We start from the raw sequence: 26,728 nt of genomic DNA, 5'->3' as shown, positions 1-26,728 counted from the left end.
TTCAAGTTCTTGTTCTGTCCAGGCTGGACTATTGCAATGCCCTCTTTGCAGGTCTTCCAGCCAGTTCTATCAAACCTTTACAATTAATCCAGAACTTGTCAGCAAGATGAATTTTTAATGAACCGAAAAGAATACACGTCACACAAAGCTCAAACACAAAGTCACTTTTACAGACTTTTAAATTAAATTTTCCCACCTGCCCAAATCAATCCAACTCAGTCTTCAAGACATCTCTTCCATCTTTATTTGACCCTCTAACTTTAGCACTCACTATTCTAATTCTATTCTTTAAAAAAACACTAGCCTGCTCTATTCTTTTTCTAGTCTATCTGTTCTCTTTTTATTTATTATATTATTTAAAAGCCCTTGCTATGTGTACTGCGTTAAGCTAACTGAGACTTGTTAAAGCACTTGTGTATCATTGCTCTTTTGTTGATTTTGATTGCTTCCATTGTCCATATTTGTAAGTCGCTTTGGATAAAAGCGTCTGCTAAATGACTAAATGTAATTGTAATGTATTGGGGGTAGGATTATTTCTTCCGCATTTCATCCAATGCCTCTTTTGCTAGCTCCAAAACATAATTTTAAAGCTGGTAATGGAGGCCTGAACCATTGCTAGCATTCTAATGCAGTTACTAATTAAGTTATTAGAAAGAGACAAGAGAGACAGAGACAGAGAGAAAGAGAGAGTTTGTGTGAATTAGGATACCTAATTGTATGGATCCTAGTATGGATTTATATCCATACTAGACCGGGTCAGCAAGTGAACGTTGGGCATCTTTCTAACTGTATTGCTGAGATAAAGATTTGGATGTCCAATAATTTTCTGTCTCTAAACGGCTCAAAAACAGAAGTCATGCTCCTTGGATCTCCACATCAACTGCGAAAGGTTGGGTCTCCTACTCTGTCTGTTGATGGCGTTGCACTGGAGTTTAAGTCCAAATTAAAAAATTTGGGTGTCCTATTTGACGCCACTCTGTCATTTGAGCCTTTTGTCCAGAATACAGTTAAGACATCATTTTATCACCTCGGAAATATAGCCCGGCTACATCCTATGTTATCCTTTTCGTTGGCTGAGAAGTTGATTAACTCTTTTGTCTTTTCGCGCATTGACTACTGCAATGGTCTTCTAGCTGGGGCATCTAAATCATCACTGGATAAATTGCAATATCTTCAAAATTCAGCTGCTAGAGTACTATCTGGGGTCAAGACCAGGGACCATATAACTCCGGTCTTGGAGTCCCTGCACTGGCTACCTGTTAGGTACCGTATTGATTTTAAAATCCTTATGTTGGCCTATAAATCTCTGCACAATCTGGCACCTGAGTATTTGACTGACTTATTAATCCCCTACACACCATGTCGCAATCTGCGCTCCTCTCAGAGTGGTCTTTTGGTTGTTCCGAAGACACGGCTTCATACGTAGGGTGACCGAGCATTCTCTGTCTATGCTCCTAAGCTCTGGAATATTCTCCCGGCCGACATCAGGGAAGCAAATTCATTAGTGACTTTTAAATCTCTTCTTAAAACATTTTATTTTAGGATTGCTTTTACATGAACTTGATTTTATGCGTTTAGTTTCTTGTACTTACATTGTGTTTATTCATTTGCTGTTATGCTTGTATGTAAAGTGCTTTGAGAAAGCTACTTTTAAAGGCGCTATACAAAATAAATATATTATTATTATTATTATTACCTCTTTGCGTCTCTAAACAGCACTGTCTCATCACTAGTGAGCAATGTCATGTGTAGACTTTTTGCTACACTATAATGTTAGGCTAACTGACAACACTCTCAAATTATGTAGAGGAACTGTAGGAAAAATATTTTATTATACTGGCTTTGAAAATGTAATAAAAAATAAAACTCATATGTAGTACACAGTTTGGTGTCAGTAAAAAAAACTATAAAAAGTCTCTCATGTTCACCGAGGATGTATTATAACAAAAATATTGTGAAATATTATTACAATTTAAAATAACTTATCTATTTTAATATATTTCAAAAATGTAATTTTTACTTTTGTATATACTTTTTGGATTTATAATTTTATATTTGATGAAAATGGTAACTTCCCTCTGTATGCGAGTCCTTTAGACATCATGGGGTTTTAAATGAAGCTCTATTTTTTTGTCCTGGGAAAAATCGACAGTCTCAGCCGGTTCTATCAATTGGACACGGTACGACAAACATAAATTCGCGAAAGAGGGAGCTCTTGTCTTGTCTTGTGTCTGACTCCACAGATGGAGACTCAGTCTTTGAAGGAGTTCCCGGACTTATGCACTTTTGAGCGTTTTAAGAGTTTCTGGCGCTATTATGGTTAAGGCGTCGATCAACGAGAACTGATAGGTCGGGTAAAAGTGGTTAAGGTAAAAAAATAAAATAAAATAAAAATCAATAACCATCTTCACCTTCATTAACTTGTCAAAATCTGCAAAGCTTTAACAACATACTAATATTTGTTTAGCAAATAGCCGATTATGGTTTAGACACAAAAAAACACTGTTGTGATTGTGGGTAGCGCTGCGCTACAAAGTGTTTATTTATCTTCAATTGTTGTTGTCATGTGGTTAGAAAGAAGGCAGCGCCCTCTGTTGATCCCAGTGTGAATTACATCTAGACGTTCACAGGTTCCTTTCTCTTTATAAGGTGTCACATACCTGATCATGCAGGGACAACATCTCAGATTAAAGGATTTTATCTTAATATATCTAGGAATGTTTATGGTGAGTTCCTTCATATGCATTGTTGAATGCACAACTTAATAATATAAAAAAATATCAATTTGCTCTAAATCGTAGCATACTTTCTTTGTCAGGCAATCCTCACAGTCACAATCCCAGCAGTAGACTGACGCATGACACTGTGGAAAGTGTCAGGTACAGGTAAGCACTTTCACATCATCTGATCTTTCAGTGAGTCATAGCATAGAAATATGTATTGTCATTTAATTGTATTATTAATAATAATAATGCATATACAGTATACATTGATCCAAGAGCAATATAATACAAATAGGAAAGAGTTGGACACACAGCTGCTTTGACAACTAAATGAAATAAAAAAGCTGAAGTACTAAAATTAATTAAATTCAAGCTAAATATAAATCTTAAAATAATTAATATAAAATAAATGTATAAGATATAAAAATAAAAACTATAAAAATGACAAAAAGTACTGCAGCTCTGAATGTAGTGGCGGACACTTTCTCCTGGAAGGCCGTGTCCAATGAGGGGCCGGTAAGTCAGTTCTGCGACCTCACTGACAGCCACACCTCTGTGGTGGGCATTCGCCGTGTGACCGCACTCCAGGGAGATGTCACAGTTTCTCTTCTGCCTCACGAAGTGCGAGAACACCCCCGACACACACAAATGGAGAGGAGGAGAGCTCTGCACCTCATCTTTTCTGTTATTCTGCCCAAAGTAACTTCTCAGGCAGAAAGTATCCTCTGAGCTATGTGAAGCGAATTCAATCTCAGCAGCTCTATCCAGCATGCGAGCACCACGTCGATGGTTTGTTCTCCTGGACGCTGCCTGTTTTGTAAGCTGCTCACCTCTGGATCTAAGCCAATATCCCGCTGATTCTGTGCCGATATCTTTCTACAAAATGTTCGGCTTCCCGACTGGACTCGGAGCATTGCTGGTGAGGAATGAGGCCACTGAAGTCTTGAGAAAAACCAGGCAGTATGATGAACTTTTAGCTTCACACATTTGGATTAGCTCGCTACACCTAGATTGTTTTCTCATGTCTGTGTTATAGCAATGGAACAGATCTACTGTGATAATGACTTCAAGAATATTGCTGAACAGGGTGCGATCCTCAACTTTAACCTGCTGGACTGTCAAACGAACAGTAGAGTATTCTCAGGTAAGTCAGAAGCTGCCATGTTGTCTTCAAATTAATTTTAATAACCTGTTAAAAGAAGTATATTTATAAACAGTATATTGGATAGATAGATAGATAGATAGATAGATAGATAGATAGATAGATAGATAGATAGACAGACAGAAATTGAATGTAATAAATAAAAGGACTTTGAAATAATTGTTAATAAAGGTTTCCTTCAAGGCCACAGGATCCATGCGTGTGTCTTTTGGATATATTTCTAGTTTTGAGGACTTGTTGTGAATTGTTTTGTGTTTTGTGTTCCTGTGGCTCAATTGGTAGAGCATTGCATTAGCAGCGCAAGGTTGTGGGTTCGATTCCCGGGGAACACATGTTAGGTAAAAAATGTTAGCCTGAATAAAAGCGTCTATTAAATGCACTATGCAATGTTTTTTTGCGTGCATTTTTTTGTCTGCAGCATCTTATGAACTACCATTAAAACCAAATGGCCTACTAGGGCATGAGAATGGACTCCTTCACCTGAGAGAATAACACAATTTGAAGACGTGTGTCAAAAGAAGGAAAGAAAAACAATGCCAATAGCCATAAATTAACAAATCTCTTCATCTACCCTGTCAAATCATGTGCATCCTGCAGAAAGCTGTTTGGTCATCCTTCTCTGTTTTGACAATGAAAAGCAGGTTGACCAGTTTTCATGGCAAGTATTCTGTTGTTGTGAGTGACCTAGCAGGTGACAGAGTGACCACTGGGACCACAGGGTTTTTTGTATGACCATCTGTGGATGGTTGTGAATGAAAAAGAGTTTGTTTGAGCCAAAAAAGCGAGCCATATCTGTGTCTCATCCGTCCTGTCATCTGTCTGGCCTCTAACACACTGCAGCTGCAGGTCTCAGGTCAGAGCGCATCAAAGCACAACACAACTACAGACATCTCATCAGATTTATGTAAATAAAATACACCTTTTAAGAGCCTAAATACTTAGTAGAAAGGGCCTTTTCAAGTACTGCTGAAGTGCCATTGTTCAAGGACATTAGACGATATCATGGCACCCTTGTGGATGTGAAAGATACTATAAAACAAACCACATTTTTATTTTACAAGAAAAAAATAGCTTTGTTTTTTTGTTTTTGTTTTTGTTCATGTCTGTCATTATGTGGTCAAAGTTCAGATTATTAATGATATTTATTCTTTAGTAATATATTATAATGTATTCAGTGTTAAGCTAAAATAATATATTCTCTCCAATAAAATGGTCAAGAAATGTATTCTCTCCGGTCTCAGGCATGCAGGAAGTCACTGTTCCCTTGGAGACCAGTCTAACAAATTCAGATCTACGAACATCCCAAAACAAAGTTTGTGGTGACAGGTTATGAAGATAAAACACGAGTATCTTCTATATATTTTATATCATTGCATTGTGCATTTAAACATTGTTGAGCTAAAAATGTATAAACAGTTTAATGTGTTTGAAGCTAATCCACAGTAATATGAATATTGCTGTAGCTTCAAATGAATCTGTTTTGGTGTAAGGTACAGACAGTGGATTGTGGAGAGGCTTTATGAGTTTCTAGGAAAACCTTGTCGTTTTATAAGACAAAGACCTGAATGACCTGCATGATATGAAATTTGGGTGAGCAAAAGGTAAAATACATTTGTATTTGGATTGATTATGTTAATAATCACCCCCCCCCACACACACACACTTCCTGTCAACATACTGTCCTATCACAATAAAGGCAAAAAAGCCAAAGATAATAAAATATTTAAACAAAGAAATGTTTGAGACTCTGTCAGTAAAGATTCTTAATAAGAAAATGACCAGGCGTGCGTTTCCGGAAACCTTAATGATACATCGTTCTTAAGTTATACCTTAAGCTATGTATGTCTTAACATTAACAGGTGTTTCCCCAAAAGTTTCTAGTTAAGTATGTCTTCTGTAAGTCAGTCTGAAGCTGTAATACACCCAGTGTTCATTTAGGCTACTTGAAGGGTTTTTATGCAACAAATAAATTTGTTATTACAATGATGATTGTTAGCTTTTTAATTATAGTATCCAAAATACATCAGCTGGCAAACCATTAGGCAAATATGGCTCAGGGTTCTATTTAAAGGAAATGATTGGGGTGGGCAGTTTGGTCCAACTATGGCAGTGATGTAGCAAATAGTTTAGGTTAATCAAAGATGCCGCTGTCCCCGGAGTCGTTTAGTGTATGTGCACTATTTAATCTGTGAAAATTTTAGTCCGTTGGCTACCATGTCAGAAGCTGCAATTCTAAGATGTGGATATGGTCTGTGGATGGATATTGGGTGAGTAAGACCCCTGTGTGCTGGTGCATTCACTCAGTCACGAACATCCTGCTCATCATGCCTCTGTATGCCTTCCACCAGACACAAGGTGATGGAGTCACGTCAAGGCTTCCATGTCATTGCTGGTATCCTGCGAGTAATAGGCCTTTCACATCTTGTGCTTCTTAATCAGTGATTAAGTAGCTTATCCAATAATGGAAATCAGTGATTTTACACCAATCATTTGATGCGGTTGCTGGGAAATCAACCCTGGTTGGGGAGTAAATGAAGACACTATGTTGAATATATTATGATAATATAAATGACCCTTTCAAATGCCAGTGAAGGCATACTGCCGGTGTTGAGGCATATTACGTTTGGGCAATTGAATAAAATATCCAGGGTTGGATTTAGTTTGCAATGTGGATTATTTTTTATAAGATTCTATGAGCCCTGACAAATGCAAATTTGTAACTATTTCTGAAGAGCTTTTTTTTATATATATATATATATATATATATAAAGAACGCCACTTTCTTACTTTCTCCCCTGCATATAATAAATAATCGATTCTCGAGCTATCAATATCAACCAATTCAGCACCAGAGCAATGGACAGTTTAGTTAAGGTAGCCACCTTTTTCTTCAACATGGAAGTAAGCTTATGGGTGAGACTTTGGATTCATTAGCCGCTATAGGTAAATAACGAGGAGAATAACAACGTGCAGTAAAAGGTAAAACTGTTTTGACTACAAACCAATGTGTTCATAGTTAAGATAATACGTTAAAATAATATGATAGAACACACCAACTTTCAATATGAAGCAGCATATGAACTGTTTTGTTCAGCTATAAATAGCTGGATGGAGTGGACGCAGATATGACTGGAAGCCAGACCCATAGAATTTACAAATGGGCCATTTTTACGACAAGAAAAAGTAGGAAACCTTTAGAGTATTCGTAGCATGCTAAGAGACAACATTATCGGGAAATTATACACATTATTTATTGTAGCTCTGCCTTTGTACTGTATGTCAGTTATTACATTTGTTTGTATACATCCCTATAATGGCAAGCAATTTACCTTAATGACATCTTCATGTCAGCCAGTACTCTACATATATATTATATTCATTATTTTGACATGTTTTGTTATATTTGGTATGTTAGACATGATAGTGTGAATGAAGGAACACTGCATGACATGAAGCAGCTCATTCAGTGTTTTAGGGCAAATCAGGTCATCTCAGGACAGGAGGCATTTCCAAAGGATGGCTGGTCTCAATTGAGAATAGGAGAAACACAGTGTAAGGTTAGTAGAGCAGTAGGGCAGCTGATGTTATAGACAGTCATAATCAGCCAGGTTTTAAACAAATGCACATGCCCTTTTCTTGATGTTTTGTTTAAGGTGATTGGGAGATTGGAGTTGATCAGAAATCAGCCACTTGCACCCAGGGACCCCTTCGGTCTGTTTCTGAATGCAAAAGTGGAAAGTTCTGTAGAAACAAAACTCCTTATTCATGTTTTCTTCCTTTGATTGCTTTTACAAGAAGATGGAGATTATATTTCCAGAATGTAAAAATTACTTTTCTTTTCTTTTCTCCTCTGCTCTTGTTCTTAGGTGACTTTTTGTATTTACTTGGCTCACCAGTAAGCAAAGAACACAACTGCTGTCCTCTTCTTATCCATAGGGGCCTGTGTTATTCCACGAATATCAGAATCTACTGAAAAACCTTAGAATTATTTTGCCATTTTCTTTGATTTTAGACAAACAAATGAATGTAAATGTACTGTAAATATATCATACACTTTGAACAGACTTTAGGCTTTTTTCTAATTCAATATGAAATATGTTACATTTTTGTGTCTTGTAAACATTCTACAGTATTTTGGCATAGTAGCTAAAAAATCCACCATTTCCACATTTTATGAAATATAGCCTTTTCTTAGATATCAGATTCTGTTAGCCTTGCATCACTGCTGTGAATATTTGAGGAAGTACACATTTTCTTTTATGGAACATTTCCTCAATGTAATTATCATGCATGAATGTGGTCTGTCAAAATGTAGTCATTATTTTAACTAATAATAAGTTAAACCATGATAGTGAAATAAATCTTGCATCACAGGCTCTAAAAGTGAATTGATGTGCTATTGTGAAATTCTGGAGTCATATTGTGGAAAAAGTTCTCGGCTTTTTTACTTCATTATGTTTGTAGTTCAGGTTAGCCACTTCGTATACACACACACACATTGAAAAATTTCCCGACAGGATAAAATCACAAAAACAGCCTTATCAAACAAGAGTATACAAAACATTATAATAAATTATATTTATCTTATTTTTTGTTCTTATTATTTGACAGCTTTTTAGATATTGTACCAAAATAATTTGGAGACTTAAAAAATCTATATTTGTGTAAATATTTAACTAGTAAACAACAACAAATACCATTAATCAAGTACTATTAATCAAACCTAAATTCTTCTTCGTCGTTTCCATATTTAATACTGTATCTACAAAGGACAAGTTATTTTCTTTTTCTCAGAAAACCAGCTCTGCACTCTTTAAGAAACCCCACGAGAGAACCCTCAATTAAAAATGTGCCATGTATTCTCAGTAATAGAGTTTAAACACACACACACACACACACACACACACACACACACACACACACACACACACACAAACACTTTCAACATTAAACAACAACTGGAGTTTTCCTAAACACACGCGTAAACGGACGTCATATTATGCACGCACAGATGGGCGTGGCCGGGTTTAGGGTGTTTTCTGCTTGGTCAAACTTGTGACTTGTGCCAGAAAAACAACATATCCATTGTATTAAATATTAATATTAAAACAGCAGCATCAGCAAAACACACTACCTAAAAGAAACTGAGATTTTAAAGAGACTACAACGCATTTCATACAGCTGCTCTTTTAAACTGTAACTACACCCCACAATAGGTTGGGTCATATATTTGACGGACTTATGGAAAGATTACAATAGTCATTCCTTTATTACCAAACAACGTGAGTCAATGTATGAAAGAGTCACATGTTTAGTATTTAGTTAAACATTGTTTGGAGTGGCACAGTCATGGAAAGAATGAGTCCCACCCACCTCATTAAATATTACGTAGCGTGTCTCGCGCTCGAGCGCAGCGCAGAGGCACTCTGGACATAGGAAGTGACTGACGGGCCGTAGCGTAAACCGTAAGTAACATATACCCTTTTACAATATACATGCGCTCTGTTTGATGTTTGAAACTATTAAAAGAGTAATAAAGCTGTTGAGTGCGCTGTGACGTTTATGCGCTTTCTGCTCTCTAATTCTCGTAAGAACACGGCTGCGTTATTTTAAGTTCACTAAGCCTTCTTCCAGCAAGCATTTTTACAGCTCCACCCATAATGCTGTGCATTAAATGTCCATTTGTACTTTTGTCGCTGGTCTTCACTTCGCACATTTAAGGATCAGCACAGTTCAGTTCTGTGATAAAGTAATGGTTACGGAGAGAAAGACTGTTTTATTGTGACGGAACACTTGGTCTTTTATACATTTGCCATAGGAAAACCGAGACGGTAACTGTTCTCTGGGATAAAATGCAAGTTTAGATGTTTTTGTTAAAATAATGTATACAGTGTGGAGTATAACATATTATTCTATGCTAAGTAAATAGTTTTACTTATCATATTTAATAGTTATATATATATATATATATATATATATATATATATATACATATATATATATATATATATATATATATATATATATATATATATATATAAAGAGAGAGAACAATATGCAAAATTAAAGTTTACTGAACTGTACACTTCACTATATAGTTAATTTTTAAATTTACATAATATAGTGTTTTGCATAATATAATATTGTGTATTATTTTCTCTCTCTCTCTCTCTCTCTCTCTCTCTCTCTCTCTCTCTCTCTCTCTCTCTCTCTCACACACACACACACAAAATATATATGAGGTGAGACACTTCTCCAGGTGTTGGTGTTGTGATGGTTTTTGAGTGTGTAGTCAAGGCCTGTTGAGAGACTAACTGTTGGTGGAAAGAGCTGTTTTGATATTTTAGTGTAGGACATTCACATTCTTAAAAAGTAGGCCTAACAAAAGCCCTTTTTCTGCCCTGAGCAATGCATGATTGTATAGAGGCCCATCGGAGGCCAGTCTGAAATCGACATCTTATTCATCAATAGATAAGTTTGGAAAGTCTGAGTGTTTAGATAGCATCATATGTTGGGGTTGTGGAGCTTTTTATCAACCGAGTTCATCTCTAAAAGTCTGTGTGTACTACTCCTGTCCTCTGTTCATGTAATGTGTTTTATGGCAGGTGGGGTGCTGTGGCGAACCGTCCCCACACTAAGTAAAGATGATAAGATTGTATGCAGAGTGTATTTTACTTTCAGATACATCAGTATTAGTTTCCATGACCAGTGACCACATATAGAGCATGAAATCAGGCTAAATAATATATATAGCTGTTTATTTGTAAGTTCACAAAATATGGACCTCTCTCTGAGGCAATGCTACAAAGGTCAATGAGCAGTATTATAAAAGCCCCGTTTTCTTTTTTGTATCTTATCTGCTCCTATCATGTAATCCATATTTATAGCCTATGTATTACATTTTCTAACCCTACTGCAGATAACATTGTCTTTCTGCATTACCTTAATAATTAGTTATTTAGCAAAGACAACAGAGCATGACACTTCCATAGAGCTCAACATTTGCTGCCAGCTGTTCAACCTTTTTATTTGTTGATTGGTGGGATTGAAAGGTGTTGTAGGAAAATAGGCGGAGTTCATTTGAGAAGTCTGGCATTTTGAAAATGATTTTTATTTCATACTGTTAAGTGTAAAACCCTCAGAGCTCATGGGCAGTCTTACATTAGTTTAATGTGTTATCACAAAAAAATACATTTCCCTATGGAAAAAATTACTTTTACTTCCTGAATATGAGTAGGTTGCTATAGCTGTCTTGAATTTGTTTTATGTAATGTGTTTCCATGGTTTGAACCATATGTGAGACACACTGACTGCCGTTAATGGTTGGTTTAAAAAAAAAAAAAAAGCGTTTGATTTTGTTTTGTGATCCTTACACATTTTGTTCATCAAAAAAATTCTTCACAAACTTTGTGAATAATTGAATACAATCAGCAGAAGTTAAAGCTAAATTTAGGTTATAAACAAACCACACCATGTTCGTATGACTTCAGAATCACCATCACTAAGCTTTCAACAACCCTTTCCATCTCTATTTTAAATCTATAGTACAAGTTGGAGAGATTGAGTTAGAATAGTTTCATTGTGTATAAACACATGGCTGTAAAAGTGTAATACTCTATAGTCCCATTTAGCCACTTGAAAAAAAAAACAATCACTATTTCACTTGTTTTGACTCGATCGTTGCATTGACTTCAGATGAACTGGAAGCATCTGATGCATTAGCGTTTGTTCAAAAAATTACAGTGCCCAACCAAACTAAATGTTGAAATCATATTTTACATTTCTGTCTCTGCAATCCAGGCTTGTGACAGTTTACTTATTACACAATTTTGCTAAATACAACCCTTACTTTTTTCAATTTCAGGCAGGACAATGAGTTATCCAGGCTATCCTCCCCAGTCCGGTTATCCTCCCCAGGCCGGTGGATACCCACCCCAACCCGGGGCTTATCCTCCAGCTGCAGGAGGTTACCCTCCTCAGCCTGGGATGTACCCCCCACAGGCGGGTGGATACCCTCCCCAACCTGGAGCTTACCCGTCCCAGCCAGGTGCCTATCCTGGCCAGCCCGGGTCATATCCTTCTGTGCCTTCAGGTGAGCCGGGGCAGGGTGTTATCTGGTAAATGATTTCCATAAGTGTGCATTGTCCTGCCTTACCTCATGCTCTATGCAGTTTGTAATGGAAATGTTTATGAAGGTTTTATTTTAGACATTAGACTCAGTGGACAAACTGACTTTGTTTTGTGGCTTTCACTGAACAGTGATGAATAGTGATGTTGACACGGTAATGTGGAATATTTAGGTGGAGCCAGCGGAAAAAAGTGAGTGAGTGACTAAATGTATAGTTAGCTAGAAATGCTAGCTAGTTTCTAGCATTGTCTTGCACTGACATACACTCATTTATTTGAAGGCTCTTATTTTGCACCAGAGGTCATATGGATTACATTACTGAACGGACTCATATGAATGTTCTGGAAACCAATGACTTGTTGTCTAGTTTGTCACACATTTTCCATAATCGGATTGCTTTAGCTATTTTGCCAGACCAAAATGTTTGGTGTGTATACATGCTAGCACTTTTGACCTTGCTTTGTTTTACTTATAAGCATTATTTTAATTATCACAATGTTCAAAACTCTAAGGCAGGATTCATCGGTTTTCAGATCTATTCTTTAGCACTGTCTGTCTGCGCTGTCAGTTTGCTAACAATGAAATCTGATCTGTTCTAACAGGGAAGCTAATATCCGGTGTATTTACATCAGTTGTGTTAGTAGTTATATAAGCGTCAACACAATGTCCAGACACCTTCTCATACAAAAGCTGTCAGTTTGCCTCTGTTCATGTCTATCATGATCATACTGCAGTGCTGAACTCATAGGCGCATGAGAGGACATAAACACCAGAGGTATTGTACCCATTGGTGTAGTGCATTGAAAACAACTCACTCATTCACTCATTCACTATGTACTACAGTACTCTGTGAATGTCACATTGTTTGCTAGAAGCTCTGTTGGCTTAAAAAGGGTTAGCAGACATGAATGTATTCATATTTGAAGATCACACACATTGTATATAAAAAATTAAAAATCCTACAAATATCTGACGGTTCAAAAAAAAACTTTTTTTGTTTTGTTTTTTTCTGTTCAGATCTCAGATAATCCCAAAAAAGAAATCCCAATTATACAAAATTATATGAATATGGCCTATGCCAGAATATTTATTTCAGCAAGGATGCATAAACGAATAAACACTTATAGTGTTCTATTTTGAATAAATGATGTTCTCATGAATGTTCTATTAATCAAAGAATCTTGAAAAAGTGTCAGCATTTACACAAAATTATTAAGGAGCACAGCTTTTTTTTTAATCATGATTATAATAAGAACTGTTTCTTGGCCAACAGATCAGTATATTAGATGGATTTATGAAGAATTACATTTTAATAATATTTTACAATATTACTGTTTTTACTTTATTTTTAATCACATAAGTGAAGTATTTGGTTAGCATAAGAGACTTTTTTTCAAAAACCCAAGTAAGATGTTACTGACTTTTGAAGTGTGTGTGTGTGTGTGTGTGTGTGTTTATTTATTTATTTATGTATGTTTTCACCAGTTCATATGTATGGCATTTACATGGACTTGCAGTTCATTAAAGGGATCTTACTAAAAGAGCAAAAACTAGTGCTGTTTAAAATAGTTTTAGGTGGATTTCAGCATGTCACATGACAGGTCAGCTTCCCAGTCTGTTCCATGAAAACGAACCAAAAATACAAGTCCTTAGACTTACAAATAAAGGAAACACCTAGCAAAAAGAGCTTAATAATTATTGTGCAATGTCATTGCAATGTTACCTGGCATGTCTTATTACTATTACAAAACCTGCTGCTCTGGATTCAACAGAGTGTTTCTGTTTTATCTTATCACATCAAAACATTTTTTTTTCATATAGTTAGAGAGGATGCAGGGCCCTCGGGGTACTGCACAGAACAATGATCAAAAGTTGATATCTATATTATTATCAGCCTGTCATCTGATACAAATTGTGTCCTGATTTTCCCCTATATGCACACTGTGTTTTGAAGACAACTGGAAATGATGCTCCCAGGCCCAGCACATTTTATTTCTGTAATCTGACACGTGAGACAAGATTCTCAGTAAGACAACAGCAGTAATCATTGTGAAAAATAGGCCAGAATGGTTAAGATATGTTATATAGCAGAATGGAGATTACATAGGAGGGGGGTATATAAGGTTGGTTTTGATTTCATTTCAACTGTGAAGTGCACTGATATTGTTCAGTCATAATTGGTGTTGGGGTTTTAGGTTTTGGTTTACGTATTTGCTTGTTTTAAATGCATGTATTTGCAGGAGGTTGGGGTGCTCCCGGTGCTCCTATTGGCTTGGATAATTTGCCGAATCCTGGATTCAATGCATCAAATCTCCCAGCAATGGTAAGTTCTATAATAAAGTGTGTTGGACTCGATTTGTCAACAGATGCGGGTAATTTGATTCCAGTCAGCATGAAATGCACAACCTTGGCTAAAACCCCATCAAATCCTTCCTTTTATCAGCTTTTTACAAAACTGTTCTCCTGTGACCATGGCATTGACCTCTTATAATCAGAATGTGCTTTGACCAACAAATTTGACCCTATTCAATCTACTGATGCACAAGCTTCTTTAGAGTTTGCTCCGTAATCAAATTTACACATCAGTGGAAATTTGAACAAGTGTGGATCCATTGAACTACTGCAGCAAGGGCAATATTATACACAAAAGATTATATGATGTACATAAAAAATTATACACATCAGGTGTAATTAGCTAAACATATTACACTGGTACTAAGACACAACCTCAAAGCACCAATAAGAACACAGTGATGATTTAGTTATAGAGCTGCATGAATAAGAACTATCATTAGAAATGAAGAATACTTTTTGGGGGATTAATTAATTCATTGAAGAGGTTTCTCTTCTAGGGATCTATCTTTGTGAAATGGAAATACACTTTGCATAATTAAAAATAAAAATATATAATTTTAAAAGAATATACTTAAGTGCACACTGAATGTAATGTTTTCAGCAATTTACCTGCATGTTAATTACAATTAAAAGAAATGTCCCACTTAAGTAGGGCTTATTATATTATAGTATTATATTGTACGTTTGTAATGACGTTTGCAGTTTAGTGCATTTAAAATATATTAACTTAAATGTAACATGGAATAACACACTTAAGTTTAAATTATAATCAATGAATTCGTTATTCTTTAGGATTAAGAACATTGTGCTTTAAAGAAAAATGTTAAAACATATTATTAAGTGCAGTCTAAAAATATATACTTTAAAGATTTGAAGTACACTACAGGTGCATATGTGATACATTTCTTTTTCACAAGGGAAACCTAATAAATGGATAGAAATGGACATATTAATGGACTCATATTAATGGACTCAAGCATGGACTCAAGAAAATGACTCTTGTGTTTACTACTCCAGAAAATGACTTTTTTGTGTTATAATTTGAAATTTATGCTGCCCTCAGGTGCATAAAAGTGCCCAAAAGTTTAATAAACTCCTAAAGACTAGAAAAGTAATGAACTGACCACCTTGCTTTCTGCTGGTTTAGGTGTTAGTATCAGCCATTTAAAAAACACATTGGTTGACCGCTACTTTTCACGGAAATATTTTAGCAGTATGATGCTTTAGCTAGACTAAAAGGACTGGTTTCATTACTCCTCCACAGTACTTCTTCATGCAGGGTCAGCAAGAGAAAACCGGGGAATGTGGAAACTCTTCCAGCGTGTCAAAAACTGTGTCTCTGTGACAACCGTGTGCAATATGAAGCATGTAGCTTAAGTCAACAGAAATGCTTTAGTGCAAAGCCACACTATCTAAACAAACCCCTCCATGAATGCACACTTGTTCACCGACTTCCTTATCTCCCTGTCCTGGCCTTAATCATTTCTTTGTCCTTCAGTATTGTAATTTCATGGCTGTATATGTTACATTTCCTGCTAATTCTACTCTACTGTCCTAATTGTCATGCTCGCTATCATGCTTTTTGCTTTTTTCGCCCCCTCAAAATTTCCATCGCAGGTAAATCAGTTTGCCGCCAATAGTGGATTTACCCCAAATCCATCCATGTTCCCTCAAGTGCCTGGTGGCTATCCTGGCCCCCAGCCTGGGGGCCCACCAGCCCCCTCCCCTAACCAGCCCTATGGCATGTACCCTCAGCCAGGAGGAGGTATGCCCCAAGGTCCGGGAATGGGTTACCCTGGAGGCCCAACCCCGGGTCAGCAGATGCCAGGCTTCCCAAACGCCCCAGCACCCACTCCGTCCATGCCTAGCTATCCCAAAGCACCCTCACCCAACCCGTCCATGCCCGCATATGGAGGAGGTTACGGAGGAGCTGCACCTGCTGTTCCAGCTATCAATGTAATTAACTCTTAACAATTTTTTATTATTATGCAAATCTGTTGCAGTAGACAGGGCTTCTTAGGGTCTTTAAAAGGTCTTTAAAAGTCTTAATTAATCTTTTCACAAATAAAGGCCTTAAAAGCTCTCAAATTGGAGCAGAAATCTGCTATTAAATGTTGAATGCACTGCAAATAATGAACTTCCTTTAGTACTTTTGTCTTGTTTTCCAATTAGCATTAATTTTGTTAATGAAAACTGACACAAAATGTTCGTCAACAAGGTTTCCCTTTAAGAAACGAGACAATGACAACACAATAATAAGGTTATGAAACAATAACTGAGCCTAAATGAACATGCAATATCTAAAATGAGACTAAAATGTAGTTCAAAGAACAAAAGTTGACCAAAACCTTTTTTATTTTTGTTGAAAAAACGTGGAGCCAAAACATTTCAGACTGCTGTACAAGACTCTATTTTGATTGCCAGATATCAAGATCTCAAATCCCCCAATCAGAGCTTTTCTGTTAAACGGATATGTACTCTTGCCAGCTTTTTGCTTTATACAATCTGGCAACCATTCACACGCACTCTCACTGCAGAGGTGCCTTGATCTGAAAACAATGGCATACAGTAGGCCTACTGTACAAGTAAGCTGGAGTTCAGCGATCTCTATTTGAGGTATTCTGCTTAAATGAAAGCTATATTCAGCCAGCCTGTGCTCTGTCATGGATCTCGACTTTATTGTTTGTGATAGTGGTTGCGGATTGTAACGTTACTCGCACAACCTTTGTGTGGCAAAAAAGTTTTTTTGCTGTTTTTTAAGACAAACCTTAAAGATGCAGTGAGCGATATCTGAGAAATGCTGTTGATATTTGAAATCACGAAAAACAAACACACCCCTAGCCAAAAGAATCACACCCATATCTTGCCTCCGCCCCCAAATTTCAAAAACATGCTATTCAACGTAGGCACCTCCCCCGTCACTGCTGGACACGCCCCATAATTGTTACTGGCTACAGGGGTGTTTTGGTGCTCGGTCCGATCCACTTTAACAGAGTTTCTCAGAAATCACTTACTGCAAACTTAATGCTTTTGGAATGATTGGAATTACTATTAGGAGTTTCTCTGTTATAATATTTGAGAGTAGGTTTTTTTACACCAGTTTTCATAACGCAGACAGGGCAAGTGTGTCTTTGGTGTTTATTTACCCTCTAATTGATATCCTGTTATAAATCTGTACACTAGATGAGGTAAAATAATCCATGCATACAACAAGACAATATTCTATTGATTTGTGCTTATTGGTGAAAAGGCAACTGCTGATGAAATGTAAAAATAAATAAATAAATTTCCCAAATGACAACAATTATGCAATTAAAATGGAGCAAAATAATATATATTTTTCATCATTTTAACCATTATACAGTATGACGAAAATGTTCAGGCATTTTGTCGACTAAAATTTGACTAAAACAGGGCAAGTTGACTATATATGATAAAAACTAAGATGTAACTTAGACACAGGACTAAGACTAAGACTGAATTAAAAATATTAATTTACTGGAGGAGCAAAATGAAGTGAGTTTATGCTTAAAACAAGAAATACCTTTCAATGATGTAAGATTTTTCTTTTTCTTGTTTTAATCCATATTAGTATATATATTTCCTTATTCTAGTTAAGCTACATTTTGTACACATTGTTTTTACATATAGAGAACATATGAATTATGTTACATTCAGTTTAATCCTTACATTTTCTTTACTTGGTCTTTAAAAAAATAAATGTTTACCTTCATAAAACCTGCAAAAAGCCTGAGTATATATTTGTGTCCTAAATGTTTGTAGCGTGGATTCAGAGGGACCATCCAAGACTTCCCTGGAGCTGATCCTCTGAGAGATGCAGAAGTCCTCAGGAAGGCCATGAAAGGCTTTGGTGGGTTACTCTTCATGTTCATTTTCCATTTACTCTGATTCTTAGAAAGCAGCGTCACTCGTTCTCCCTCAGGGTTAAAAGGCGTTGTGTTCTTTTTGTTCTTTGGTGTTTATCTATTATTAATCTAAGTTTGACCCCTTTGTGATACAGATGACAGATGTTTAAAACTGATGCCTTGTTTTAGACTGAAATGGAGCATGGACTCAAGAAAATGACTCCTGTTTACTACTCCAGAAAATGACTCCTAATGCATTTGTTGCTACATAGCAGGCTGCTAATATGCATGAACATGTTTCAACAGGCACAGATGAACAAGCCATCATTAATTTACTCGGAAGTCGCTCCAACAAGCAGCGTGTACCACTCTGTGTGTCATACAAGACTGCGTATGGAAAGGTAAAGGGAGAGCATTAGAGCTTTTGAGATATTTGCTGTGCAGGAGATACAGCAGCTGCCCCTCAGGTTGAGACCAGGCTTTATTTTAACAGCTAATTGCTTTTCTTTAAAGCTGTGAACCATGATGTGCTAGGCGGGTGGTGTTAGTTGGTGGAAACTGTCTCATTCTAGAGAGAGTACAAGATTAGAAATCAACATTTATGTCCATTTTCCTAAAGGAGGAAGACTAAAAGATAAATATGACAAGATAATTGTGTCAACACTGGCATATAGATCATAAATCCTTAATACAGAAAAAAACTAAATGCAGCTAAGATATAGATTTTGTTATAGGTTAAGAAAAGCATCATTAATCATTCTCATGTTACTCAATGCGTACAGGATTTGATTAAGGACCTGAAGTCTGAGCTTTCAGGAAACTTTGAGAATCTGGTGCTGGCCATGTTGAAGACTCCTGCTCAGTTTGATGCATATGAGCTCAAAGAGGCCATCAAGGTTTGTGAAAGAACTTTATTAACAGTATTAATACAAATGAAGCATGAAAAATTATAGCTTAGTTATATTTATATACCATTCAAAAGTTTTGGGTCAGTAATTAATTAATAAATTAATCAAATGAATGGTTTTATTCAGCAAGGATGCATTAAAATAATCAAAAGTAACAGTAAAGGCATTTATATTGTTACAATTTTGTTTATATAAAATAAATGTTCTTTTGAACTTTCTATTCATCAAAGAATAATGCAAAAATAATAATAATTACGGTTTCCAGAAAACGATTAAACAGCAGTTTTCAACTTTGATAATAATAATAATGATAAAATATTTCTTGAACCGCAAATCATCATATTAGAATGATTTCTGAATGTTCATGTGACACTGAAGACTGTGGAGTAATGATGCTGAAAATATAGCTTTGCCATCACAAAAATAAAATAAAATGTTAAAATAAATTACAATTGAAAAATTAATTGAAATTGTAATAATATTTTGCAATATTCATTTGTACTGTATTTTCAGCCTTGGTATATGAATAAACGTGTGCATGTGTGTGTGTGTATAAACATCCGTTTCAATTCTTAATGATGCATATAGCATTAGTTTTATGTGTAGCACTGTTCTCTGAGAATAAAGAAATAATTCAACAAAAACACAAACATGAAGGGAGAATATGAAGAATTTTCATGTACCTACAACAGGTTTACATTTTGAGTGAATTGTTCCTTTGTGGTATATTTGATTAGATGTTTAGACATGCCATTAATACAAATGTAATCTGTTGATTAATTCACAGGGAGCAGGGACGGATGAGGCCTGTCTGATTGAAATCTTGTCCTCGCGCTCTAATGCAGAGATCCGAGAGATCAATCAAGTCTTCAAAGCTGGTGCGTCCTATCACTTAATCAAGCATTTCTCATGCACCTTTTCATTTTAAAGCTGGACATTAAAGCAAGGTGAACTGTGATGGATAACACCCAGTGTTTCTGTTTTAGAAAATAAGAAATCACTGGAGGACTTCATCAGTGGAGACACATCTGGACATTTCCGCAGACTTCTGATCTCTCTTGCTCAGGTACACCGATGACGGCAATGTGATGATGTGAAACGCTCATATTTTGACGGACAAAAACATTGTGAATGGCAGAAATGTGAAAGTCATATCAGTGTTGTTATCTCAAAGGGTAACCGCGATGAGAGCGAGAATGTGGACATATCATTAGCCAAACAGGATGCTCAGGTAATTATTCAAATGTTTCTAAAAATAAGTGTTTCTCATTCTTTGAAGAGTCCGTATTATGCTTTTATTTGTGTTCGGCTGCAGACTCTCTATCAAGCAGGGGAAAATAAACTTGGCACAGATGAGTCGAAGTTCAATGCCATCCTGTGCGCTCGGAGCAAAGCTCACCTCAGAGCAGGTACGTTATGGCCCTTAGGCTCGAATAATTGTCTTATTTTATCAAGTCAAAGTCCCTTTTAGGAAGGTCATGTCACTCCCCAGGCTGCTTGTTTCCTTCTTGGTAATAAGCTTGCTTGTAAAGCTCATATATATTGAATCAGGAAATACCAAAATCTCAGAAACGGTTTGTAAAGAATATATACTGAATCAGAAAAAAATCATGTTTAGCTGCGTCTGCTCAGATCAACTGTATAATGTAGTGTATTGAGTGTTCACACGTACAAAATAATAAATGGGTAAAAACAAAATGGGGTGGCCAGAAATTTTACAATTTAAAATAACTGTTTTCTATTTTAAATGTAATTTATTCCTGTAATGGCAGAGCTGAATTTTCAGTATTTAGGCCATTACTTATTTTATTATGCTGATTTGGTGATCAAGTAACATAACAAGCTTTAAAGCTCATTAGTGCGCTCTCATATTCTCATTAACGGCTGTTTGTTTGTGATCAGTGTTTATATGAAGACATGCAGTGTGTTTGTGTTGACAGTGTTTCAGGAGTATCAGCACATGTGTGGCAGAGACATTGAGAAGAGCATCGATAGGGAGATGTCTGGAGATCTGGAGAGCGGCATGCTGGCTGTCGGTGAGCTGTCTGATCTGCCATCTAGAACCGTTTCATCCAATCTAATCATAAAACACTCATAATTGTATTTCTTAACTTGCTCTCCATCCTGCCGGCCCCTTTAACGGTAAAGCTGTCATAGGGTAAATATGCGGTGATGTGTTTTTCACACAGTGAGAGTCATAACACATAACGTAGCTGACAGATGTGCTTGCTGTGTCATAGTGCATGACTTCCTTTCAGTGGTTGACATGTTCATAATGTGGTGTGTTATCTCGGTTTGCTGTTATGAACAGTCAATTAAATTACTTTCACTTTCCGATGAATTCTCATTCAGTCTTCATTCCTTTTTATTTTTCTGTTTTCAAGATTCATCTTGCTTGCTCTATTGTTCACGGCTTGTTAGCTGCAGGGTGATTGGTGTACGGTGAGTCTGAACATGTTTTTCTGTATGCAGTGAAATGCATCAAGAACACACCGGCCTACTTTGCAGAGAGACTCTACAAGGCCATGAAGGTGAGACTCATTCTTCTTTGTGCAGATGAGCTGGACTGACTACAGAGTAACAGAGAAGGCTAATTCATGATTAATTACTAACAAAGCCATGGTTTAGAAGTCATTTTAAGAAATGTTACTCTACAGCAGAGGTTCTCAAACTGTGGACACAAAGTGCCCCCAGGTGGTATGCCAGTAGAATCTTTTATTTGTAGTATTAAAATTTTATTTTTATATTATAGTATTTATATATTTCTTTCTTTTATTAAAATGTTTTTTATTAGAATACATTTGTTTTGAATTGGTACTTTTCTTTTAATATATGTGTGTGTGTGTGTGTGTGTGTGTGTGTGTGTGTGTGTGTGTGTGATATACAAATATTTTAACTAATATTAATTTAGATATAATTGTTTAATTGTTTTAATTGTAATTTTTTTAATATTCAAAAAACATTCTTATATATATATATATATATATATATATATATATATATATATATATATATATATATATATATAAAATATTGTTTTTAATTTGAGTTTTATTATACAGTATTTCTATATGTCAAGGACTTAGTTGGTCATTATTAATTTGGAAATGCAATATGCAAGCTTAAGTGTTGAACAATTTTCTCAAGTACCAGTCATGGAAAAGTAATTGAAATGTTAATAATGAACATACATTTTTGTACTTGTGCTAATTTATGGAAATGGAAATGGAAATTTCTGGAAATGGCTGAAGGATGTTGTTAGGCACAAGCCCATACAGAAGAGACTTAAACTGTAATTCATCAACTGGCCGCTAGAGGTTGGCTGCAAGGGAGTCAGTCCCATAGACTCCCCATGTTAAGATGCCCAACTTGACAGCAGGAAAAAAAACGTTTACAGCCTGATTTAAAAAATTATTTTGGGCTATATAGATAATTTTGTCCTCATGACAACTGTGAGGGGGTGACGTTTTAAATAACTCATGAATTTAAATTATATTAAGCCTGCATAATAAATGACACGGCCACTTGAGTGACGGGTGGATTGCCGCTGCTGTCACCTCTGTTGAGCTAGGTGAGTGTGGCTTCAGCAACCAGCTCCCACCTTTCTGTTCATTTTTGATTATCCTGGAATGACGTGTGTTGACGTGCTTCCAAGATGGTGACGGCCACCTCCGCTTACCTTCAAAAACGCTCTTCGGAAAGCTTAAAGGGTTAGTTCGCCCAAAAATGAAAATTATGTCATTAATAACTCACCCTTATGCTGTTCCAAACATGTAAGACCTCCTTTTATCTTCGGATCACAGTTTACGATATTTTAGATTTAGTCCGAGAGCTCTCAGTCCCTCCATTAAAGCTGTGTGTACGGTACACTGTCTGTGTCCAGAAAGGTAAGAGAAACATCATCAAAGTAGTCCATGTGACATCAGTGGGTCATTTGGAATTTTTTGAAGCATCGAAAATACATTTTGGTCCAAAAATAGCAAAAACTTCGACTTTATTCAGCATTGTCTTCTCTTCCGTGTCTGTGTGAGAGAGAGTTCAAATCAAAGCAGTCTGGATATCCGGTTCGCGAACGAATCATTCAGTTCACCAAATCGAACTGAATCGTTTTAAACGGTTCGCATCTCTAATACGCATTAATCCACAAATGACTTAAGCGGTTAACTTTTTTTAATGTGGCTGACACTCCCTCTGAATTCAAGCAAACCAATATCCCGGAGTAATTCATGTACTCAAAGAGTACACTGACTGAACTGCTGTGATGAACACCGAGCCGAGCCAGATAACAAACAATAGACTGACTCGTTCACGAGTCAAGAACCGGTTGCATCGGTTTTCGGATCACCAGTAGTTCTTTCGGACAGTTCGATTCAATAAACCGGTTGAAGAAAACGGTTCACCGGTTCTTTTGTGCTCGACATAATGGTGTCATTTGCGATGATTGCCCTTGATTCAAGCCTTCGGTTTACCCGCACCCATAACACTAGCACAGAATCAGTTCAGAATCAATCACCAAAAGAATCCGTTCAGTTCAGGCGCTCTGTGTGTCAGTCTGCTTCACGCTGAATCACACATGTGCAGTATCATCAGCTCCTCGGTTCACAAATCGGATGCGTCTGACAGAAACGGTTCTTGACTCTATTGTTCGTTATCTGGCTCGGCTCGGTGTTCATCTTCAGTTCTCTCTTCACAGCAGTTCAGTCAGTGTACTGTTTGAGTCAATGAATTACTCCGGGATATTGGTTTGTTTGAACTCAGAGGGAGTGACAGCCACATTAAAAAAGTGAACCGCTTAATGACATAATTTTCATTTTTGGGCAAGCTAACCCTTTAACGTCTATGTTTTTATACAGTCCATGGGCATGACGCGGAGTGCCTGCAACCCCTTCAGCAGTGATTTATTCACAATCGGCACACCCTCGATTACCTTATTTCTATAAAAAAAATATTAAAACCAATAATTTATGAATTGAATTACTACTTTTTTAAATCAAAATCATTAAATGCTGTCCTTAAGCTAAAAAATAGTGAAAGTGAAAGTGAAAGTGAAAGTGACATTCAGCCAAGTATGGTGACCCATACTCAGAATTTGTGCTCTGCATTTAACCCATCCGAAATGCACACACACAGAGCAGTGAACACAAACACACACACTGTGAGCACACACCCGGAGCAGTGGGCAGCCATTTATGCTGCGGCGCCCGGGGAGCAGTTGGGGGTTCGATGCCTTGCTCAAGGGCACCTAAGTCGTGGTATTGAAGGTGGAGAGAAAGCTGTTCATGCACTCCCCCCACCCACAATTCCGTCCGGCCCGAGACTAGAACTCACAACCCTTTGATTGGGAGTCCAACCCTCTAACCATTAAGCCACGACTTCCCCTGTTGTTGTTGCTGACAACAACAGTAAACAGCAAGAGATTGCTCCGAACATGCCTCATCTAATGGAGCTTAAATGAAAACAGAGAATATCAGCTCTTATCATCCGCTGTGTCATTTATTGTTTTAACACCATATATGATATTTTCTCACACACATCTGCTTATCTCTCAGCATGAGAAAACGTCTGTTTTCCATCTTTTAGTTTTAAAACAGACCGATTCAAGTTTGCAAGCATCATTACAGTATACATTTATGGAAATACAAAATCATATCTCAAATAGAAAACTAATAAATACTGTAATATCCTCCTCACTTGGGAAACTGTAGGCTTCCACACAGACACACGCTGTCCAATCAGAGTCGAGGAATGGAACGAACCGTTTTATAATATGGAATAATGTAACTCACAGTCCTAATACACTCAAAAGAGAGTTAATTTGCTCAATGCTGAAATAATTTGAGGGAACATGGGTTACTTGAATTCTGATTTGATTAAAGGCAGTAGTTGTTCTGAGAGTTTGGGAACCACTGCTCTAGTGTATAAGATCACATGCGTCAAAGTTTCAAATCCAAATATAAGCTGTTTTAAATACACAGGGAGCAGGAACCAAGGACCGCACTTTGATTCGCATCATGGTGACCCGCTCTGAGGTGGACATGATGGACATTCGTCAGGAATACATGAAGAACTATGGGAAATCTCTATACACAGCCATATCTGTGAGTGTCTGTGGAACAACCCAGAGAAATGGAAATCACAGCACTGTAATAATAATTGTAATCAAACTCATTTGCATTTACAGGGAGACACTTCTGGGGATTATAAGAAACTACTGCTGAAGCTCTGCGGTGGAAGTGATTAGAAGATACAGATGCTCGCAGACATTAAGAGGACATGAAGCCACACCACGATTCCTATACATTTAATGCATTAGTTTAGTTTGCACTCTATTACTAACTTGCATGTTTTACTGTAGTCAAGTGCATATGTGACCCTGGACCCCAAAACCAGTCTTAAGTGTCAATAAATAAGCTTCCCATTGATGTATGGTTTATTACGATCGGACAATATTTGAAAATCTGGAATCTGAGGTTGCAAAAAAATCAAAATAATGCGAAAATCACCTTTAAAGTTGTCCAAATGAAGTTCTTAGCTATACATATTACTAATCAAAAATTGAGTTTTGATATATTTACGGTTGGAAATTTACTAAATATCTTCAAGGAACATGATCTTTACTTAATATCCTAATGATTTTTGGCATAAAAGAAAAATCGATAATTTTGACCCATACAATGTATTTTTGGCTATTGCTACAAATATACCTCAGGGACTTAAGACTGGTTTTGTGCTCCAGGGTCACATATATGCTGCACGTTACATTTCATGCTCTTTTATTAATGTATTTTTATTTTCTAGAGTAGCAAACCATATCTGAATGTGCCTTCTACACTCAAAGCAGTGGATTAATGAATTAATGTTTATATCAGGAAGAGTGCATATATATTTGATCTATGCATTTTCTCCAAGTATACTTTGTTTGCAAGTTGATTCAAGAAAATTCTGGACCGAGTATTGTGCACAGATCTGAATGCCAAACATGTTTTTACACTTATGTTTTTTTTTAAAAGAAAAATACATATACTGGGGATAATGTGCCATAATTGTTAGATGTAGTCATCATGTTCGGCATAAATTTTAATTTTATAGTAAAAAAATGTATATTTGCTGCATCCTATGCATAAATACACTAAGCTTCTTTTTATATATGCATAACTATACACATTTCTTTTGTTGTAACCATTATGATTGTTGGCCTCTTCCTTTTTGAGAAAAGTGGTAATGATGGTGCTGTCTTTGTGTTTCTTATTTGTTTACTCTGTACAGAGCCAAACACACATATGAAATGCTAAGTAAATTCTGCCTGAAAGAGATTTCAACTTGAATTAGGTTGGTATTTCTTCAATAGCCCCTTTGGTACTATCAGTGCTGACTTCTGAAGCAAGACTCAAAACACCCTGATGAATATTAATAACATTCATAGAATTATTCCTACCAGATCAGGCATGACTCGCAGTCAAACAGCATTACAATCTACAGAATAAAGCTTTCATATCTAAAACGACATTACCTGGGCAAAAATAATAATCATAATTAGACCTGCATATCTGGATCAAATTATTAAATGACAAGATGAAAATGTTAAT

The 26,728-nt window shown here is 36.5% G+C and overlaps 1 protein-coding gene and 1 pseudogene across 3 annotated transcripts; both read left to right on the top strand.

Moving 5' to 3' along the window:
• Nucleotides 1-2,118: 2,118 nt before the first annotated feature.
• LOC113113280 (molybdenum cofactor sulfurase-like) lies at nucleotides 2,119-7,784 on the top strand (annotated as a pseudogene).
• A 1,453-nt stretch (nucleotides 7,785-9,237) lies between these two features.
• Nucleotides 9,238-25,647, top strand: LOC113112954 (annexin A11-like). 3 transcript variants are annotated; one of them, XM_026278941.1, is made up of 15 exons: nucleotides 9,238-9,350; nucleotides 11,750-11,977; nucleotides 14,254-14,336; nucleotides 16,124-16,324; nucleotides 18,152-18,239; nucleotides 18,541-18,635; nucleotides 19,017-19,130; nucleotides 19,930-20,020; nucleotides 20,129-20,208; nucleotides 20,317-20,373; nucleotides 20,458-20,551; nucleotides 21,083-21,178; nucleotides 21,615-21,673; nucleotides 25,118-25,240; nucleotides 25,324-25,647. In XM_026278941.1, exons 2-15 carry the CDS (start codon nucleotides 11,758-11,760, stop codon nucleotides 25,381-25,383), a joined length of 1,461 nt encoding a protein of 486 aa, XP_026134726.1. In that variant the 5' UTR covers nucleotides 9,238-9,350; nucleotides 11,750-11,757; the 3' UTR covers nucleotides 25,384-25,647. The 3 variants fall into 3 exon arrangements, with proteins under 3 accessions (XP_026134726.1, XP_026134724.1, XP_026134725.1); XM_026278939.1 differs by having other exon boundaries at nucleotides 15,986-16,324; nucleotides 25,324-25,646; XM_026278940.1 differs by having other exon boundaries at nucleotides 9,284-9,350; nucleotides 11,754-11,977; nucleotides 15,986-16,324.
• The last annotated feature ends 1,081 nt before the right edge of the window (nucleotides 25,648-26,728 follow it).

The sequence above is a fragment of the Carassius auratus genome, chromosome 13 (assembly GCF_003368295.1).
Source record: "Carassius auratus strain Wakin chromosome 13, ASM336829v1, whole genome shotgun sequence".
Classification (NCBI taxonomy): domain Eukaryota; kingdom Metazoa; phylum Chordata; class Actinopteri; order Cypriniformes; family Cyprinidae; genus Carassius; species Carassius auratus.
Note: the sequence above shows the minus strand (reverse complement) of the source record. Positions and strands in the feature narration are given on the sequence as shown.

What these genes read in the sequence shown, in the direction of transcription:
- LOC113112954 (XM_026278940.1), top strand. Translation starts at nt 11,758, where the DNA reads ATGAGTTATCCAGGCTATCCTCCCCAGTCCGGTTATCCTCCCCAGGCC. An exon ending in GAAGGCCATGAAAGGCTTTG is followed by an intron (nt 18,240 to 18,540) that starts GTGGGTTACTCT and finishes ATGTTTCAACAG; the next exon opens with GCACAGATGAACAAGCCATC. An exon ending in CAAAGCTCACCTCAGAGCAG is followed by an intron (nt 20,552 to 21,082) that starts GTACGTTATGGC and finishes TTGTGTTGACAG; the next exon opens with TGTTTCAGGAGTATCAGCAC.